This window comes from Vanellus vanellus (assembly GCF_965231255.1).
Source record: "Vanellus vanellus genome assembly, chromosome: 15".
NCBI classification, from domain to species: Eukaryota; Metazoa; Chordata; class Aves; order Charadriiformes; family Charadriidae; genus Vanellus; species Vanellus vanellus.
Genome location: NC_138920.1, coordinates 447,622 through 466,997, shown reverse-complemented (window position 1 = coordinate 466,997; position 19,376 = coordinate 447,622). Strand labels below are relative to the sequence as shown.

Genomic DNA, 19,376 nt, shown 5'->3' with positions numbered 1-19,376 from the left:
ATCCCTGTGATTGCTGTCTTCCTTTCCTGCTTGCTCTCTTCCTTGGAGAGCGAAACCCAAGCCCTCCTGCAGCCCCTGGTGTTCTGTTCTGAGACAGTCCTCTCTGCAGACAGCAGTTTCCTCTATCTCCCCCTTGATCTACTGATCCTGTCTTTCTGTTCCCCCTTCTCCTTACCCTCAGCCTGGCAAGACATGCCGTCCCCACCCCACACTGCTTGGGAAGCTGATAGGCACCGTCTCATGAGTAACGCAGCAGGGAATGGCCCATGTGGCAGACGTAAGCTGGTGCAGGACGGGATGTCGTTCTGCCCACAGCGTTGGGCTTGCTGAATACATTTGGGGGGTTCTGCTGGAAATGCAGTAACAGATAATGTGTGGGTTGGGGAGGGGGAGCACAGAGAGGAAAATTGAGATTTGCTGCAAAGTTGAAAAGCACTGTTTTACTGGATGAACAGCGTGATGGTAGACAGGACAGACTGAGGATGGGTAGGAAAAATATGTTTTGCAGAAGGCAATTGCTGCTTTCATTTTTGCTCTGCTTTGCAATAAAGTTGTTATAAACTTTACTGTTAATAAAACTAATTCTAATTTCCAGGGTAAAAACAACTACTCACTGGAACTTGTGAACAGACCTTTATTGTTGCCTGAAGGGGCCTCCTTTTATTTAGCTAGATGAAATTGTCTGTTCTCAAAGTGGAAAAGCGTGCAGGGAGGACTTCAGTAAACTTACTTTTGGTCTGGGTGGTGGTGGTAAGAGTGAAGTCCCGAGTTAGATCATATGATCTTCAGTCTGACACTGGACAACTCTCACTGCTGTAGAAATTTTCAATTTCTAATAGTATTAGGTAGATCCTGTACAACTTCAGATGATTTAAATCGGTACTTCTAGGAGCCTTCCAAGGAGGTAGGCACTGTTGGACCACACCTGGAGGCTTTCTTCCAGGGAAGGTTACCTTCTATGGTGGTCATGCTTGTGGGATCCTGGTTGTTCTTAAACGGTTTTAACTTAATGTAATCTGTACTTGAAGAAAGCAAAGACAATTGTAACTAGGGATCTAGCATGTCTGCCTTGCTTGTTGATCTAAGAGTGGGATAAAGTATGATTATCTCCAGTCATCCATAATCTTCTTATAAGAATGGACATTAAAAGAGCTGTGGAAGGGTACAGATTTTTGTGCTTTGAAGCATATCTTAATATCCTAGGTTATAAGGAAACTCATTCTGTAGGCAGAGTACCCTTCTTTGTAGTTTTTTTTCTATATGTTTTTCAGAAGTTACTGTTTCTTTTTTAAAACAAGCTGATGGGAGAGGGTGGAATTGCCTTGATAGGGTAACTGCTGTGTCAAGACACAAATGAAGAATATAAGTGAAGGTCTGTGCTTGGGTGGAACAGTTCATCTTCATAACCTGTCATAACTCTTAACTTCTTTCTTTCTTACAGTATTATGCAGTTACTTGGAGCATTTCCTTCTCCCAGTGGCCCTGCTTCTCCTTGCAGCCTGGTGAATGAAACCACATTAATTAAATATTCTCGTCTACCTACCATAAACAAGCATAGCTTTCGTTACTTTGTTTTGGATAACAGTGTCATCCTGGCGATGTTGGAGCAGCCTCTAGGGAATGAACAGAGTAAGTTCATACTTCCCATTTCCTTCTTTCTCTGGTTAAAACTCTCTGTATCGTGCTGCAAAACAAAGGTGCTTTGTCAAGTGTCTCTCTCCTTTCAGGGGCTTACCTCTTCTGTGGGTGTGCGGTTGAGCAGCCTGTTCTGGGATGAAGTGGTGGGAATAACTTTAGTGCCACTGATTGTTAAATATGTACAAGCCCATCCAAGTTGTTCATGCGGTTGTCTGTGTTTTCCACCCAGTTAGATCAGATGCTTGCAACTGACTGCTGTCTAAATTGTTGCTGCTGGACAAAAGCAATAGTGTTACATTTTGAAAACATCCTTGTTCATAAAAGAATGAAAACATCTTGATAGGGATAAGTGCTCAGCAAGTGGTTGATGTGACATCTTTATGCTTGCACAGTGGCTTTTGCTTGCTTTAGGTCTTGTGTTACTAAGTGTTTCTGTGGGTGCTTTCAGCTCTAATGGTTTTAGTTGCTTAGGAGCTGTTATAACTTTCCCATGTACCGTGTTCTGTCAGTGACACCTGCTGTGAAGGAGATCTTTCACAGGGTATTGACTTTCACAGCTGAATCTAACGTTTCAACCATTATGCTTTGACCAACAAGAATTTATATTTTAAAAAAAATAATCTGGTATTAAATTACATGATGCTTTGAACCGAATAACTGATTTCCCCCTGTAAGTCTTCATTAATCATGGCATGACCTAACAGAATAGATTAAAACTCTTAAACTGAGGTAGCATATAAGGCTAATGTCTATTAGAACTGCTGCTCTGCCACAGGTACCTTTTCCTTGTCTATGGACAGGATGGAGTCTAGATACAAGTTTTGAAAACAGAGATTGCACAGAACTTCATGAACTGGCTAAGAAGTTGTTATTTTGAGTTGTGGTCCAGAGCGCTCCAACCTCACTGAGAGTTGCTAAATAGATGTTGTAGAAAGTGCTGATGCGGGAGCCGTTGCTGCAGGTCCACCCACAGTCTGCGTTGGAGCGAGTGTGTTCCTGGCTAGAATATACTGGAGCTTGCTGGAACGGCTGAGCAATTCTCATCCTTGCTCTGCTGCTGCTAAATGCATTACTGAGGAATCCTGTAAAGCTTTTAGAATCTCAGATTAGATTATATTTTCTTGCTGTGCATAACTTGCTTGCGAATCCCTTTTGAATTACAAGATTAATTGCAGTAATGCACAAGTATGTCAGATCGCTTTTGAGGGAGATCACTGAAGTGGATGATTGTGGAGAGGTGATTTGGTTTGTCTATATGTGTGTTTATTGTTTATGTAGCTGTACTGCACCCTGTGCTTCCCATGGAACACTGAGGAAGGCATAGATATCTGCTAGTTAACTGAAGGTGTCAATTTGTGGTTTATGTGCACAGAAGACAAACGCAAATAACTTTTAAAAGAAAAGCTGTAGAGATATGATGATCCTTCTTCTAAGGTGGGTAATACCAGTGGCCTTTTAAGTCTCAAAGGAAGACCGAAATCCCTGCAATGTTAAAACCATCATTGTGCAAGTTGAAAGGCACCTCAGGAATCTGCAGTCTAACCTCCTGCTCTAGACAAGGTCAGGACTGAATTCAGACCAGGACAGTGCAACCTGACATTGCCCAAGTAGGTCTTGAAAACCTGTGAGGACAGCTTCTGTGTGTCCCTATTCCTTGTGGTGAAAGTTTCCACGATGTGAAGTGAGAATCTTCCTCTGTCTTAGTTTGACCGTTATCTCTTGTCCTTCCACTGTTCTTATCGGTGTATTTGTGTGGGACCGTTACAGAAGGTCATGGGAGTATCATGGAAGCTTTCTCACCATATGGTCATTTGTCTTACCTGAACAGGCAGTGGTTGGACAATCTTTATTCATTTCCTGGAGATAATTTGGAGAGAAACAATCTGCATGAATTTGGATGAAAGTTACTTTTAATGATGAAACTGAGCTGGTAACTCCTGAACAGACCACAAAGTAGAGTAGTACCTCCCTGCTGCAGAGAGGAGGAGGATTGCTTGCTCCTCACCAGGAATTTTCTTCAGGGTCCAGGAGGAGTTAACCTTGAAAACAAAACCTTTGTCATGATGCCTGCATTTCTCTCTGGTTAAATTATTGCACAGTGAACTGTTTGCAATTTATGATGATGTGTTGTTCTCTTAACCCATGTGCTTTGCAGATGACTCTTTCCCCTCTGTCACGGTTTTGATCCGTGGGACATCTGGAAGATTTGCATGGGCCCAGCAACTCTGTCTTTTACCAAGAGGAGCTAAAGCAAATCAAAAGGTCTCTATCAAAGCCCATAAAGAAATCTTTAACTTAGAGATGTTCAGCAGAAATTCCACTAATGTGAGACAGCCCCACAGAGCTGGTGATTATGCATTAAGGCTGAGCCACGGGGCCTTTAGCTGTAGGTAATGTGACACATCTCTGGTGACTCTTTACGATTTGTGATTAATATTAAATACAGGCTGTGAAAGTGATGTTGCCTTCTAGACTTGTTTAAGGGGAGGGGGCATTCTCCGGTTTTGGTTTTGTTTTGGTTTTTTCTGAAAGCATCTTCTGAGGTGATGGGGTGATGGACAGTGTATTTAGTGTGTAGGCGTGAGCGGTGGATATCAGGCAAAGCCCCTGCAGCAGAGGGAGCAAAGTCTGGAGGTGTAGAAAGAGATGCTGCAGAGAGAGCAGCTATTCAGGCTACAAAACCCAGTGTTGCAAAGATGGCTGTAAACCTGCACTGAAAATAAAATTACCTAGATGAACTCTGGAATGGCTCTGGAAAGAAATAGTGTGGGAGAAACACCCCGGTCTTATTTTACAGTAAAATCTCTTATTGCAGCTGTCTAGTGGAGCATGTCCTCCTGTTACCAAAATTTCTGTCTGAACTTCTCCAAATCTTCGACCCCTTCACATGCCCCTCAGTAAAATCAAGGGAATAATAATGTAGCTGAAATGAGGGCCTGTCAGTCTCAGCTGTTGTGTTCAGTTGGGATGGATCTGGTCTCTGCCAAGCAGCCTTCGAGAGGGCCCTGGCGTGGCGCCGTGGGAGCTGGGCTGGCGCTGAAGCCGAGCCGTGTCGCTCAACAGCATCAGTCCGAGCGTGCTGCCTCCCACACTGAAGGAGAAGTCGTGTCCTGGCTGCTGACCTCCTTACCAGTTTTAAGAGAGCTTTTATGACTTAAAGGCATTCTATAACTTTAATGTTAACGGTTTTGCCCTTTTGAAGCATAATTGGTAGTGAAGAAATTGCTAAAGCAGCACTCGAGATGTACTTAAAGGTCTTGCTTGCTTGGACCTTATGCACCTGCAAACCTGTACCTAGATCTTTTGTTTCTTTCATTGGTAACTTCAAGTTTTGAATTACATACAGTTTAGAACGTAATGTAGTAATAATGTCAAAGTTGCACTATGATACACTATGCAAGCCCTTCCGCTGTTCTGGCAGCGCAGCTCACTCCTGACCCACAGCGTTGCTGCTCTTCTCTTCCAGGACTTCTCAGCTTGGCTTATGATCGCTGTAGTCGGCAGGGTTAAAATGCGGGCTTCTCAAACTGTCGGTAGCTTTTGCTTAATGCAGTTAGAATGGGCTGAAAATAAGATGTTGCTGTGGAAGCTTGCCATTTTTATTGGGATTTGCAACTGCTTAGAGGTCAGATGGTAAGAGGGGTTCATAGGTTCCAGGAGTGCAGCCACCAAAATGGGCAGAACTGTGTCTCTTTTAAAATTTACAGCCACGTTTTTAATACAATTCTATTAGTTTAAAGTACTTACTGAATGTTTCTTAATGATACCTCTCACTAATGGATTAGTGTACTTCTGGCGGTGAGGGGGAGGCAACGTTTTCCATCTATTATAATGAAGTATTGCTTAGTGGTACAATGCCTTGAATGTATAAACTATCCCCCTTTTTTGTCAGACTTTTGTACCAGAACCTCGACCGGTTCCTAAAAATGATGTTGGATTGAAATACAGTGTGAAGCACCGCCCTTTTCCTGAAGAAGTGGACAAGATCCCATTTGTGAAAGCTGACTTGAGCATTCCTGATTTACATGAAATTGTGAATGAGGAAGTGAGTAACTCTTAGTCTCTGACTTAATTTTGTTCTTGTTTTTATGTCTGTTCATGAATCATACACTGATGTCTTACTGTAAATAGTTAGTCTTTAGCTTGAGTAATTTCATATTAATGCAATAATAACCTCTGCAAACTAATGAAATCTTTGCACTTGTCCAGGAAGATAACAATGCCTCGGATGTGGTTTTTGGGAGGCACTGCTCAACATGTTTTATTACAGCTTCTAATACCCTGGTATTGCTAGGAAGCAATGACTTGCGTTTTGTTGCCTCTCGGGAAATGGAAGGGGCTTTTTTGAGACTGTCTGGGGGAGGGGGTTGCGTGTCTCAACGATATTTTAAAATTTCACAGTCCCAAATGCGGTTTAGTTTCTGCTCACTTAAAAGGGAGAAGCTGTAGCTGATACTGGATACGTAAATCTGCAGGAGCTCTCCCATGCAAACAGGGTGTTTAGATGTTCACTGTGTAACATTCAAGCTGTTGTTGATAGTGCTTTAGTAAACATCCTGGGAGTAGAGCTGCAGCTGCTGCTGTACCTGTGCCTTACAGCTTTCCTAAATGATGGAGCTGTTCTCCTAGTGGATCTTGGTGGAATCAGCATTTCGCACAATGTTTTTCAGCTTGAAGAGCGACACGAGAAGCTGAGGAATGGCATGGCCCAGCAGATAATTTTTGAGACTTCCATAGATCAGAAAAGCGAAGAGGAGTGGCGGAAGAAGAGCTTTCCCGATCCGATCACGGAGTGTAAGCCTCCACCACCGGCACAGGAGTTCCAGACAGCACGCCTCTTCCTCTCTCACTTTGGGTTTCTCTCACTAGAGGCATTGAAGGTGACCTGACACTTCTTAGTGTTGTGCACATGCCCTCAGTGCCTGTACGGCCTGGCTTGGCAAAAGAAGAAAACTAAGTTTTGTTAGTGGAAAATCTTCTTTGTAATTCTAACTACTGTTAGAATCAAAGTAATGGATTCCAGTCCTCTGTGATTGAGAGCAGGGTTGTGAAAGGCCGTGCCTCAAGTTGACCATGCTCGGAATAGGTGGCTGGAGCTTTATTTTTGCAGTGGGTACATAAACTATCACGGTTGAGTGCCCTCAGCGTGAATTAGGTTTTGGGGGTGGTACTTTAAGAGTGTCTGAAATATGATTGCCTTGAAAGTTCTCCAGAGATGATTGTGCTGAAGTGGTTTAATAATATATAAAGACTTGGCAGTACCTATAGGTTGTAGGGCTCTTCTTAAAGTTAAAATAACAACAGCTTATAGAGATGAGCCATATTCTTAATTTGGAGTTCTGCCTCTTACCTGTGGATCCTTCCTTTTATTTGTTGCATTTCCTTCTAGAAAACCATCAACAAAAGTAGACAACGGAGCTTTTGCAAGAATTATGTCTAAAAGTGCTTAGTATTTTACATATTATTGATGTGTAAGTTAATAAACATGAAAATACACGTGTCTACAGTTGTGGTGTTTTGAAAGTATCTGCTGCCTTTATTGTGGTAGCTAGCACTCTTTTTGACCAAAATGCTATGTCCGTATTGCTGGCAAAATACCATTTTTATTTATTAGGAGAGTAGAATGCAACAAACTGTCAAACTGTTATGCTTGCTGTTACTCACTTACAGTAACATGATTATATTGCATAGTAGTTTGTGTATGATTTTGCTCTTAGGAGAAAAGGGAAATTGTCTCTTTATATTTTAATGGATTATTATTGAAGCCATAAAGACCTTTTGAGTTAGGAAAGATGCTTTTTTAAAGCTGTTGAACTTTCTCTATTGGACAGGAACCTGCTAACAGTCGTCTACCTCCTCACCTGATTGCACTTGACTCTGCTCTTCCTGGGTTTTTTGATGACCTTGGCTACTTGGATTTACTACCGTGTCGTCCTTTTGATACTGTTTTCATTTTCTACATGAAGGCAGGCCAGAAAACAAGCCAGGAGGTAAGTGAAAGTGTAGAGTGCCAACTAGTCTATATTGTCTTGGTTTTGGGTAGTCCTCAAGCGAAGAAAGCATCACTGCAAATGACTAAAGTGGAGCATCAGACTCGGGGCTTCTGGGCTCTGCGTTTATTTACAGTGTGAACTGTAACAAGTCCCTCCGTACTCTTTTCATCTGTAGGTTGAAGTTCTTTACCCACATTTAGGATTGTTGTAACAACTTAAATATATTTTTATATATATAAAATATCTATTAAATCATTAATAGTAGTTTTGTTATCTGTTCTGTCCTTATTGTCCTCATTTGTAGAGTTCAAAGATTCATACCAGAAATGCATTTCATATTTCTTGGCTCAGCTGGCAGGGAAGGTTGCAGTTTGTTCCAGCAATGTGCAATGTCCAATGTCCAGGTAGTTTGGTTCGATTCTAATGTTAAACACATGTTAAAGGAATGAAAAACTTTCTGCAAGTAAGAAAGTATTATTGCCTTGTAAGTCTTTACATTACACTATTTACGTTCAAATGCGATTAGGTTAATCAGGTTAATTCATGCAAATCTAAATCGTGACTTCTTTAGACTGTGACCTAGAAACTCGCTAAGATGGCTTATGGGCTCATTAGGAAAGGCTATTTCTATAGTACCTTCTCCTCGTTCCATTCATAATTGTCATTGAAAAGAATAGAAGCGTAGCTTCTGTCATAAATTATTGTGCCATTGCCTCGTGTTACTGTGGATGCACAGTTGACAAAACACTGTAGCACCTCCTACTACAGCGTGGAATCCTTGAAACCAGGATTCTGTGAGTTTTTAAGCTGAGGTTCAGAGTAGACAGTACCCAGTCCTTCCATCTCCAAAGTCAGCTATGAAACAAGATATGTGAGGTTTGCCTTCCAGCTGAAATGTGCTCCTGCTGAGCTAGCAGAAAGCTTTTTTCCCATCTGACGCTTATATGCTCTTATAGATCTAGACATATGAGATTACTTAGTCCTGCAGAACTTGCCAGCCTTTGGAAACCCAGTTAGTATGGGGTTTGCCATGTAGGTTTAAGAAAATCTGGTATTTGGGAGATTCTGGACATATTTAGACACAGCATAACTCCCGTTTCACAATTCCCACACATCTTGCAGTGATTCCGAAGCCTTTCAGGTTGTGCAAAGCGGCAGCGGCAGTCCAGTTAGTAACATACCTGCCTCTGTGGGCCTGAGCTGAGTGAGATACTGCTGCCGTCTTTGAGAAGACCTGTGACTTATTTCTGCCCTGTTTCTTTTTCAATATTAACAATCGAGGAGGAGATCAGAGCCAAGTTGTAACACAGTTTCTGCTTGGGCTTGGAGCAGGGCTGGCTGCCTGGTCCTACGCAGCCATCTCTGTGTGCGTGAGTTCATGCCACTTCAGCTCAGGACCTCATTCTGTTCCGAGAGGTGACCCGCTGTCCTTTCACAAGGAGGGGCGTCAGCTCTGTTTTGTCCGATGCTGCAGAGCCTGGAACAGTGGCATCTAGCCTGCTGGTTATTGCATTAGGCCCAAATATTTTCCTGGGGTGGTAGGCTTTTACAGTGAAGAGTTGCATGGCATTTATTTCTACAGCGTAATGAAACCGCCCACACACTTTTTATTTACATCATTGTACTTCACATCGTTAAGTGTCCTTTGAAGATACCCCCTTCTCCTTGCTTTACTGCAAATTCTTTTTTTGAATGGGCTTAGACATAAAACCATATAGATGTATAAAGCCTGAGCTTGCCTATTTTCTGAAATTGTCTTCTAAACTGTACTTATCTCAATTCAGTCTGAAGCACAGCTATGACTTCAGTGTGCTCAGTAGTGAGAATAATAGTGATATTTCAATGCAATGTGTGAGTCACTGCTGAGTATTGTACGAGGCATGAAGATGGGGTGCCGGGCCAGTGTGGCTACGAGGAGCCTCCTGTCTGGAAGCTTTCCTTCCAGCACTGTCCCTTCCTTTGTGCTGCCCCCGTACAAACCAAAATCAAAGATGCTCCTGCCACAAAACAAATTCTCACGTGGCCCAGAAAGGACAGATGGACACATTGCACAGTGTTGTCTGTTCCACAAATCCCAAGGGCTCTGGTAGACCAAATCACAAATCATCCCTGTCTCCCTGTGTGCCGTTTGGTGAAGGTCTCAACTTTCACTTGGTCACAATGGGATAAAAATTCCCTGTGGATGTGGAAACATCCCAGGCCTTTATAAAAGGAGGATTAAAGTTTAAAGTGAACAGTACAGTGTGATATTTGATTAAAGAGCATGCTCAATCCTGCTGAAAATTGCTTTGCAAAATCTGTTTCATAATTTAATGCATGGTGCGCCCTGCCCTTGAAATCGTGTGTCATGTACAGGTGAGTAGTGATAAAATACCTTTCTCCTAAAATCTCATCTGAGTTCAGTAGTGAAAATTATCTAGAAAATTCCCATGTTGCATTTGATGCTAATGCAGATTCTGTGCTGAACAGTTCCGGGGTTTATCCCTGATGAGTGGATAAATCTCAAAATTGCCATTTCCAGCAGTTTGATTAACTATTTTACAGGCTTTGGCAACGATGGCAGAAAGACAAGTTGATGGAATAGGCCATCGCCAAGCAGGATGGGAGGATGCTGGGCAGCAGGGAGTAGTGTCCATGTAGAAAGTCTGGGGTTCCGGGCTTGCCGAACCCTGTTGGGTTTAATTAAAGCAATGGGGAGGAATGGAGCTGCTTCCTGGGGTCTGCTGTACCTACATGGTGCTGCTGGTTGTTTCAGATCCTGAAGAACGTGGAGTCTTCCAGAATTGTTCAGCCACACTTTCTGGAGTTCTTGCTGTCTCTTGGCTGGTCCGTTGATGTGGGGAAGCACCCGGGGTGGACGGGCCATGTCTCTACAAGCTGGTCAATCAATAGCTGCAGTGATGACGAGGGACCTGAACAAGGTAAGACATAGCAAATGGTGTAATGTTAAATCAGTCTGCTTTAGGAGACAATTCTTTTAAAATTCTTGCTCCTGGATACCTATCTGAGCACTTGCATATTTTTTCGGATAAATGCTGATGTTTACTAGGAAGGAATTTGTAAATATTAGATTAAGCTTCAAGCCAAAGTGAGCAAAACTAATGTCTGTGTGCTGTTGGAAGGAAGTAGCCTCAGCAAGAAATATCTCTCTGCTATATTTTTAGCAGACTCATTAAGTCTTTAATATATTATCCAAAACCAGTGTTCGGGTGAAATTGGATACAGATTGTGCTGCATGTTGGCAAACAGTGCGATTTTTAGTGTTCTGTAAGAAGATTAAAGTGAGATGTTCACTAACAAGTTAGCCTTGTAAGTGTGCTTGGTAGGAAGTAATGAAAACAAGCTGCTGTTTGTAGGTCACGGTGGCTGGAGCCCACACACAGCTCTTCTGTCCTGCTTAATTTACTCTGCTTTTTTCCACTCGAGCAACTCCTCCTCTGGGCTTGTCATATACCACCCTCTCCCCATTCTGTCAACCAAAATGATCCTCAGGGTAGTGAATTGCTATCCCGGGCTAGCGAACTAGAGGTCGGGTTAGTTTCTGCCTTGAGCAACTTAATCGGCTTACCTGGAATTCTGATAGTGTCGTGGTTGGTGTCAGTGTGGTTCATGGTCACTGCTCCAAGGGCCAGACCTCGTCTCGGTGATCTTCAGAGCCTCAGCCTTCTGCTGTGGACCACACGAAGGCATTGAACGGGCTGGTCCAGCTTGTTCAAAGCCTTTGACCTGGCATTTGCTTCAGGTGCGACACCATTACTGCCGCAGTTGCTTAAGCATCGCTCTTGCTCTGCTTTCCTTTCACTGTGCCTTGGGAGTGCTCTTCACCTGTAACTGCGGCCAACTGAAGGCTTCTCTATTCAGTTGTAGAATAGAACTACAAATGATGGAAAGCTTGAAATGCTGGGGAGAGGCTGAGAGAACAGATTCATGGCTTTTTCTGAACAAGTCAGGAGAGGTTACAAAATGTCCAGGTCTTGGTTTAATTTTCCTTTGAGGACAGGGTCAGACTGGGCTTTACTCGGAGGCAGAGCCCGCTCCCTTTCCTTTGCAGTTGGCTTTGTCAGTCGGGCTCTGCCCTGAGTTAGTGAGGCAGCCTGTTTTGATGTGGGCTCTCTAACTTGATTTTTTTCAACCATTTGGATTGGATCACAGACCACCAAATAGTTGGATTAATTCAACGAATTGGGGGAGGAAGGAACAGAAAAAGCATTCCGGGATGGGAGGGAGGGCTACTTCTAACCTGGTTCTGCTGTTGGAAAAAATCCATGGGTGGAGTGGTACCTTTAGCAAGCAGTGTCTAAAGAACTGAAATGGTATATTTAAAGTAGACTTGGATCAACTTGTGAAGATTGCTTGCTTTGTTTGCTCCTTCAGTCTTTGCTGTGACTAAAACTATTTCTTTTGTTAAATGTATTTTCTCTTTGTGAATGGCTCTGATCAAAAGCCCATTCAGGAGTCTAGCATCCTGGCCTGTGTCAGCCATAGTGATGCACTGGGACAGTCATCGTCCCCCTGTACTCGGCACTGGTGAGGCCATGTCTTGAGTACCGTGTTCTGGTTTGGGCCCCTCACCACAAGGAGGACATTGAGGTGCTGGAGCGTGTCCACAGAAGGGCAATGAAGCTGGTGAGGGGTCTGGAGCACATGTCTTCTGAGGAGCAGCTGAGGGAACTGGGGGTGTGTAGCCTGGAGAAAAGGAGGCTGAGGGGAGACCTTCTCACTCTCTACAACTATGTGAAAGGAGGTTGCAGAGAGGTGGGGGGTGTTCTATTTTCCCAAGTAACAAGTGTTAGGACAAGAGGAAATGGCCTCAAGTTCTACCAGGGGAGGTTTAGATTGGATATTAGGAAAAATTTCTTTGCTGGAAGGGTTGTCAAGCATTGGAACAGGCTATCTAGGGAAGGGGTTGAGCGACCATCCCTGGAGGTGTTTAAAAGACGGGTAGATCCAGTGCTAAGGGACGTGGTTTAGTGGTGGACTTGGTAGTATTAGATTAACTCTGTGACTGGACTCTGTGATCTTAAAGGTCTTTTCCAACCTACGTGATTCTATGGTTCTAGAATAGCTCCCAGTGAGATGTGATTAAAATAAATTCACAGGCACGTGCTTTGATTTTCTTTGCTTTTGGGGGTGTGCAGGGAAAGAAGTTTATAACCAGTTGGGTTTGGGTTGTGGTGTTGCTCCCCAAGAGCTGTGGACTGGAGGTGTAGGAACATTGCCCTGATGGTGAAGCATCACTCAGAGGCTCCATGGGAGGGTTGTTGGACTAGATGATCTTTCAAGGTCCCTTCCAACCCAAAACATTCTATGATTCTATGATTCCTGCGTGCTTCTGGCCACCTCCCTGGCAGCGTGCTGAATTTCACGGCTCCATTGGTTTTGCTGAGGCAGCTATCCCAGGAACCGTGCTGTAAACTGGATCAGAGAAATAATTCAGCTTAAAGTCCTTTATAGCCTTTCTGAAGGCAGTATGGGGAAGGAAAGGGGGGGAGGGGTGTGTTGTTAATTTACTTACAGCACGGCTCCACCAAAGAGTTTTCTCTCTCGTGTGAGGGCCTGATGAACTGGGCAGCTGTGATGGGGGAATAAATGGGAGCTGAGAACGAGGAGCTTTCTTGCCTTGGGTTTGATTCAGGAGAGCCTTTTTCTAACTCTCCTTGGCAGAAGAAAAGACATAGAGGAGAGTCTGTAAAAGGTGGCTTGAATTCTAGAATAGTATCTCACCAAAGTGATAAATGTTAGAATCCTTTGGAAATTTAATGACTAACTGAATGATGTCTGTGAGAGGGAATGGTTAGAAATAGCTGCTAAGATGAATTCTTGTGGCTGACGTGCCTACTAGACTACTCAGTCCAAGGGAAGTAGGGTATGCAGGACAATGGAAATACGTTCAAAGTAAATCCTTTCCCAACCCAAAACACCACTTCCTTCAAGACAATAAAAAAGTTTCTGAGAATGGTTGTTGGCCATGAGATTTGACTGTGAATTCTTCTTGTTTTAAAATGAGATTTGTGTGATTGTGTTTGAAGGTCTTCTCCTGAGGCAGTGTATAAAGAGGTCGAGCTTCCTTTTGACTAAACTTTCCTTTTATGTCCATTGCAGATGAGCTAATTATTTCGGAAGATATTGGGGCGAGTATCTTCAATGGGCAGAAGAAGGTGCTGTATTATGCGGATGCCCTGACAGAAATAGCTTTTGTTGTCCCGTCCCCAGTGGAGTCCCTGAGTAAGATCGCTTTGTACGCGCTGTTTACAAAAACCAAAACAACACTTTTTATTGGAGAGGTTTTTCAAAAGCAGAACCTAAATAAGCTAAATGGTAGTGTGTCTAGCAAGATCCTTGTCAGAAAGCTACTGATGTTTAAATGACAACAGCTTAATGCTTCGACTCCTTCCTAAGGTGGTATCTGTTCTGTCACCCTTTTTTCTCAGCGTAAACCTCAATATACGTCAAGGTTTGCACAGCAGTATCGCCGTTACCCTGGGTGCCGTAGGTTCGACCATATGGTTCACCGTCAACTGGTGATGGTGGTTTTGTTGTTTTTTTTTTTTTTTTTTTGCACACTAAAACCAGTGTGCAAAAGTTCCTGGGAATAAAAGGGCTGTGAGGAACTGATAGCCATAGGAAGGAGGAGACTGTATTCCATAGGAAATGGTTGGGACACTTCTAAATCCGTAGGGAGTGCTTTAATTGCAGTCTGTTTCTGGAATAACTGGCAGTTGTTCACTGTTGTGAATCCTCTTCCTGCTTTTGAATGCTATATTGACTGCAAAGTTTCAAAAACCTTACAACCTTTTTTAGTTTCAAAACCTTACATATGATGACAGCTTAAGATTTTTGGCAGAAGAAAAGACAAAACCCACCTTTCTTCTTCTGGCTTACAGCTGATTCACTGGAAAGCAATGCCTCTGACCAAGAAAGCGACTCCAACATGGATCTGCTGCCAGGAATATTGAAGCAGCAGTCTCTGACACTTGAACTCTTCCCCAATCATACAGACAATCTTAATCCCTCCCAGCGGGTAAGGCAAAACTTGCATTGAAAAATGGCATTATTCTTCCCACCCCCCAAGAAGCACACTGGCAATGCTACAGTGTTTTTTAATGGTATATGATTTGGTTTCATAGCATTTGGAGCTACTTGTTCCTAGCTGTTAATCTTTAATATCTGCTTTGGTTCTGTCAGAATTTGCCTCTGCAGTAGGAGATTGCAAAATTACATTAAATATAAAACTTAAACATGCTAAATAGTAATACTCTGCATACTGAAATCTTGACATGCAGGCAGGAAAAAGTATTTGCAGTATTTACAAAGTAATTCAGACTCCAACCCGTGCTTGGAAATTTAGGATGGATAGACATGAACACTTTTTGTATGTACCCAGTTTAAAATGGTATGTGTCAGTTGTGTCTGAAGTATCAGATGTGAAGTTGCTTTTGTATGGTAGCAAAGCAGAAAAGTGTGAACTGCTGTAAGTTAGCAAAGGATTTACAACTGCTTATTTCTTGTATAGAATTCACTTCCAAATGTATATTTAGGTACTGATTAAGATCTTTGAGATATTAAGAAAAACTTGAACCATTTTTTTTAAGATTTAATGAATTAATTTTTGTTGAATATAAGTATAGTGAAGACCCAGATTACTGTTTCTTAGTGGGTAGTTCCACTGCAGCTGCCCCATCTCGATATTTGGCAGAGGTTGTACCTGTCTGAGATCTAAAAGACTAAGGAGCAACTGTGGAAATGCTTTTTGGATGCATGACTGAACTCGTGTTGTTTGCAAATGCTACTCTTCCCTTGTGTTCAAAACAGCTCAGTCCTACTTCCAGATCCAAGCGGGTGCCTCAGGGCCGGACCATTCCACCGATGGGACCTGAAACCAAAGTGTATGTGGTCTGGGTAGAACGTTATGATGATATAGGTGCGTAGAAGTTTTATTGTTCACTAAAGTAACAGCAGGGCAGGGCAGGAACCAGAGGAAAAACTGTTGCATTCCTCTAAAATGCTAAATCCTTATTAATGTCTGTAACCAATGCTTTTAAGATTCTAAACCATTTCTTTCATATTTGAGTGGTGGTCCATGGGGTGTATGTGAATCAGTGATGTATAAGTCTGGAGATTATTTTAGCTCTGACAGTACATGTGAAATGCCGTCATGCACCTTCTTAAGCTTAACACACAAGTAGTAAGTGTGCACCCCTTTTTTTAAGTTCCTCTCAGCTGCTGTCTCCTCAGAGTGGATCTGTTGTTCTTCCTCTGAAAAAATTACTTCTGACAGCTGCTGCTTGTGTGCTGAAGAGGTCATCATCCTTCTTGGTGCCTTTGAAACCTTTTGTTGTGTTCTGTCTTGGGGGAAGGCTCATTTATTCTGTGCTCAGGGTGCCTGTTTCATGCTATTCAGTCCAGCTTCCTTTCTGCACCTTTGTTCAGGCAGCGTCCTGCTCCTCGTGCAAATTAATGTTTTTTAGTTTGACGTTTTCTCTCTGACTGGCTCACCTGGGAGAGACCATCCTGTTACAGCTATGCCGTGGGTGATTGAGTACTAGGCTTGAGGAGTCCTTTGTCCCCAAGAGCTTCTTGTGTGCTGGTTCTAAGCCATGACCTGGCCTTAGTGCTGTGTCAGAGCCCCTCTGTACTGGCCTAGCCCAGCAGAGTCTCTAATACTGGCCAGTAACCGATACTTTATTCTGTCTTTGATTTCTAATCCTGGTTCCTAGTCTGGCAGTAAGGGTGGACCTCAGTTAAGCCCCTAGCTCCTCCCAGAGGAGAGCAACCACAAGAATGGGAGCCATCAAGAGGAAGCTTCCTGTAAAGTGTAGGTGTAAAGTCTCAAGACGACCACCTTGTCCACAGCGCATCCCTCAGAGCTTTACTGCAGTCAGGAGGTGGACGTGAAGTTCTGCAGCATCATTTCCTGATCCAGACTTTGGCCCAGAAGGTGTTCCTCTAGCTCCACAAGTCACCCAGCCGCTTTGGTTCCCAAACTGGTGTTCCCAACCCACTTCTTTCTTGGGTGGCAGCTAAAGCCAGCTCACTGCAGACGCAGCAACTGTGCTACACAGGCATGTTTCTGCTTGGCTGCTTCTTTCAGCAGCCGTAGGAATCTCCCAAAGCTCTGGGCTTGAAGCTGAAGAAATGAGTTTGTGAGCCTCAGTAAGAGTGGCAGTTGGACTGGGAGGGGGTGGGTGCTCCTGAAAGTGGCTCCTAGCCCAGAGGCTTTGCCTTATGCTCCTTATGTTTTTGACTTTTGCCTTATGATTCTGGTACATCTTTGAATGTGGACAGTGGTAAAGCTGTCACTTCGTAGTCTAGACTATTGCCCCTGTGCCAACTGCCTGCCCTCCCCCTTGCTCCATCTCAAAGTACTTCCATGGCCCTCCATGCTCTCCCTCTGCTAGCTCCAGCTGTTGTGTACTCTTAGCATCCCAGCTCTGATGGCAAAAGGTGTTTTCAGGCCTTATACTCTTTCTGCTGGAAGAGATTCCTTCCAGGGATCAAGTTCTTGCTTCCTCCTCCTGCAGCTTCGTTATCCAGTCCCTTGTTGCCAAGCGCGTGGCAGCCGAGTTGTAGGTTACGGTGAGGATCTGCAGAGCATGGATCTGAGGAACAATACCATGTTTGTTGGAGCAGGGCTCAAGGGAACTGTAGATGTGAGCGGTGGTATGGTTTGAAATTCCCGGCACTGTTCTTGAGGCTGACTACTTGCGGATAGGTGAAGATGCTGTTGAATAACAATTTGAAAGCTTAATTGAGAGTCTGGGACGTGCTACCTATGTGTTGAGCACAGGGTGGCTGAGGCATGTCTATACACTCCATGAACGCTTAAGCTTAAAAACAAACCAAGACTTTGCATCGCTAGCAGTGCAAGAACATCCGTAATATAAATGCTTGAGGACTGCGTGGTTTTGACTGATGATAAACAATCTTTCTTTGTATAAAACCAAAACAAAACCCCAAAACTGTGGGGTAGATAAACTTTATTTGGTGCATCTTCTTACAGAAAACTTCCCCCTCCCTGATCTGGTGTCTGAGACTAGCACTGGTGTGGAAACTACAGCCAATAGTAGCACTTCCCTAAGGTAAGACTGCTCTTATTTTCATTTTTTTTTTTTGTCTTGATTCTTGTGGAAAACAGTTTAGGCTGCACTTCACAAGAAGTCATGACTGAGATTATTTGCATTCTTCAGTTTTCACAGGCAACCCTCAAAACTCCAGGCAGTCATGTTAGAAAAGACAGATGAGTTTCCTCAGTGTTTTTTTTTTTTGTTGTTGTTGAAAAAATGAAAGAGCTTTTCATATTGCTGCAGTTTAAACATAAATTAAGGAACAGAAAATGTGTAGTTTTAATCTTGAGTCTGTGATTAGCCTCCCTCCCGATTTACTCCCTTGTGAGGCGGTTAATGCTGCATACGTGTTGTGAGGCTTAAAGCCCTGTCAGCAGGACTCAAATTCTGTGGTGACAGAAGATCATAGAAATGGTACGGTTGATATAACTCTTCTAAAGTCCAGAGGACGCACACGGGAGTCCCGCTGGTTTAGCCACAAGACAGTTTTTAACATACTTTTAACGCTTAAACTGGTCAGTTTTCATCTCTGGATTAATTGAAGCAGTGCTATAAAACTGATTTAACAGTTGTGGTTTTTCCCTTAAGATCTACCGTTCCTGAGAAGGAAGTTCCTGTGATCTTCATCCATCCTTTAAACACTGGCTTATTCAGGATAAAACTACAAGGAGCAACTGGGAAATTCAATATGGTTATCCCGCTGGTGGATGGAATGATAGTCAGTAGGAGAGCTCTTGGTAAGCTAAACTCACGTTTTGATTGTTCTTAGTTTTTTAAAAATAACAACGTCATCTCTGCAGCATACATGGTCAGGAATCTTTAATTGGAAAAAGTATTGGGCACGGCAGAACAAAATAAAACCCTGCCTTTTGCAGCGACAGCGGTAGCAGGAACAGCAGAGGGAGCAGGTGGTCAGCGCTGAGCCCGGAGCAGCGCAGGGCTCCACCGCAGCTGCGGGAGGAGTGAAGGGTTGGAACTAATAATGGTGGAGGGAAAAGGTAAATCCCTCTTATTTAGATAAGAGATGAGAAATGTGACCCTAATGTTTGGCGTTGAGAGCCAAGGTGCTGGTGCTAGCTGACTGCCCGAGGGTACTGCTGAATTTTTGGACTGTGCTGGCATGCTGTGCTTGTCCCTTCTGTTTCAGAAGCCAGATAACAATTAAAAGTCACAGCAATTGAGGATTTTTCTAATGTGTTCGACAAAAGTACTTAACGTACTGTGCGGGCATGTGTTAACGGGGGTCTGCGTGTGCTGTCTGCCTCTTCCTGCGTTCCTAGATGGATTAGTGGATCTGTGGTATCTGTGCTGCTACAGCTTCAGTAACTGGAAATCTCACTCCAGTGAGAGCAACTCACAAGACGGAGCGAAATGAATAAACGAACATTAGGATACTTGTACAGAAACATAAAACCAATGTTGTAGAGTTCTGTTGGTGACTTTCAGGTTCTGGTTTTTGCATGTGTAATTCGGTGATGGGGAAGTTGAAGCCAGACTGGGCCTTTAAATAACGCTTGTGAATTCAGCTGATGACAATGGCTCGTACTGAAAAAGAATCAGGTGTGTTTTCCTACAGTTGGGCTGTTTTTTCTGCTGCATCAGGACTATTAATATAATGACATTTGTCTCCTGCTAAGTTCAGCAGATGTGGTTTGTGTATAGTCAGGAATCGAGTCCTTTA

The 19,376-nt window shown here is 43.3% G+C and overlaps 1 protein-coding gene across 1 annotated transcript in view; it reads left to right on the top strand.

Annotated features, from left to right (window-relative positions):
* Positions 1 to 19,376, top strand: part of RALGAPB (Ral GTPase activating protein non-catalytic subunit beta) — a gene marked incomplete at its 5' end in the record, with an annotated part of 60,982 nt that overhangs the window by 36,889 nt on the left and 4,717 nt on the right. Inside the window, 11 exons of the mRNA XM_082491356.1 lie at positions 1,442 to 1,629; positions 3,794 to 3,900; positions 5,531 to 5,683; positions 6,309 to 6,518; positions 7,470 to 7,628; positions 10,387 to 10,552; positions 13,734 to 13,856; positions 14,516 to 14,652; positions 15,444 to 15,552; positions 17,632 to 17,710; positions 18,284 to 18,432. Coding sequence (XP_082347482.1) covers positions 1,442 to 1,629; positions 3,794 to 3,900; positions 5,531 to 5,683; positions 6,309 to 6,518; positions 7,470 to 7,628; positions 10,387 to 10,552; positions 13,734 to 13,856; positions 14,516 to 14,652; positions 15,444 to 15,552; positions 17,632 to 17,710; positions 18,284 to 18,432 — 1,580 coding nt within the window. The remainder of the gene's footprint in view (positions 1 to 1,441; positions 1,630 to 3,793; positions 3,901 to 5,530; positions 5,684 to 6,308; positions 6,519 to 7,469; positions 7,629 to 10,386; positions 10,553 to 13,733; positions 13,857 to 14,515; positions 14,653 to 15,443; positions 15,553 to 17,631; positions 17,711 to 18,283; positions 18,433 to 19,376) is intronic.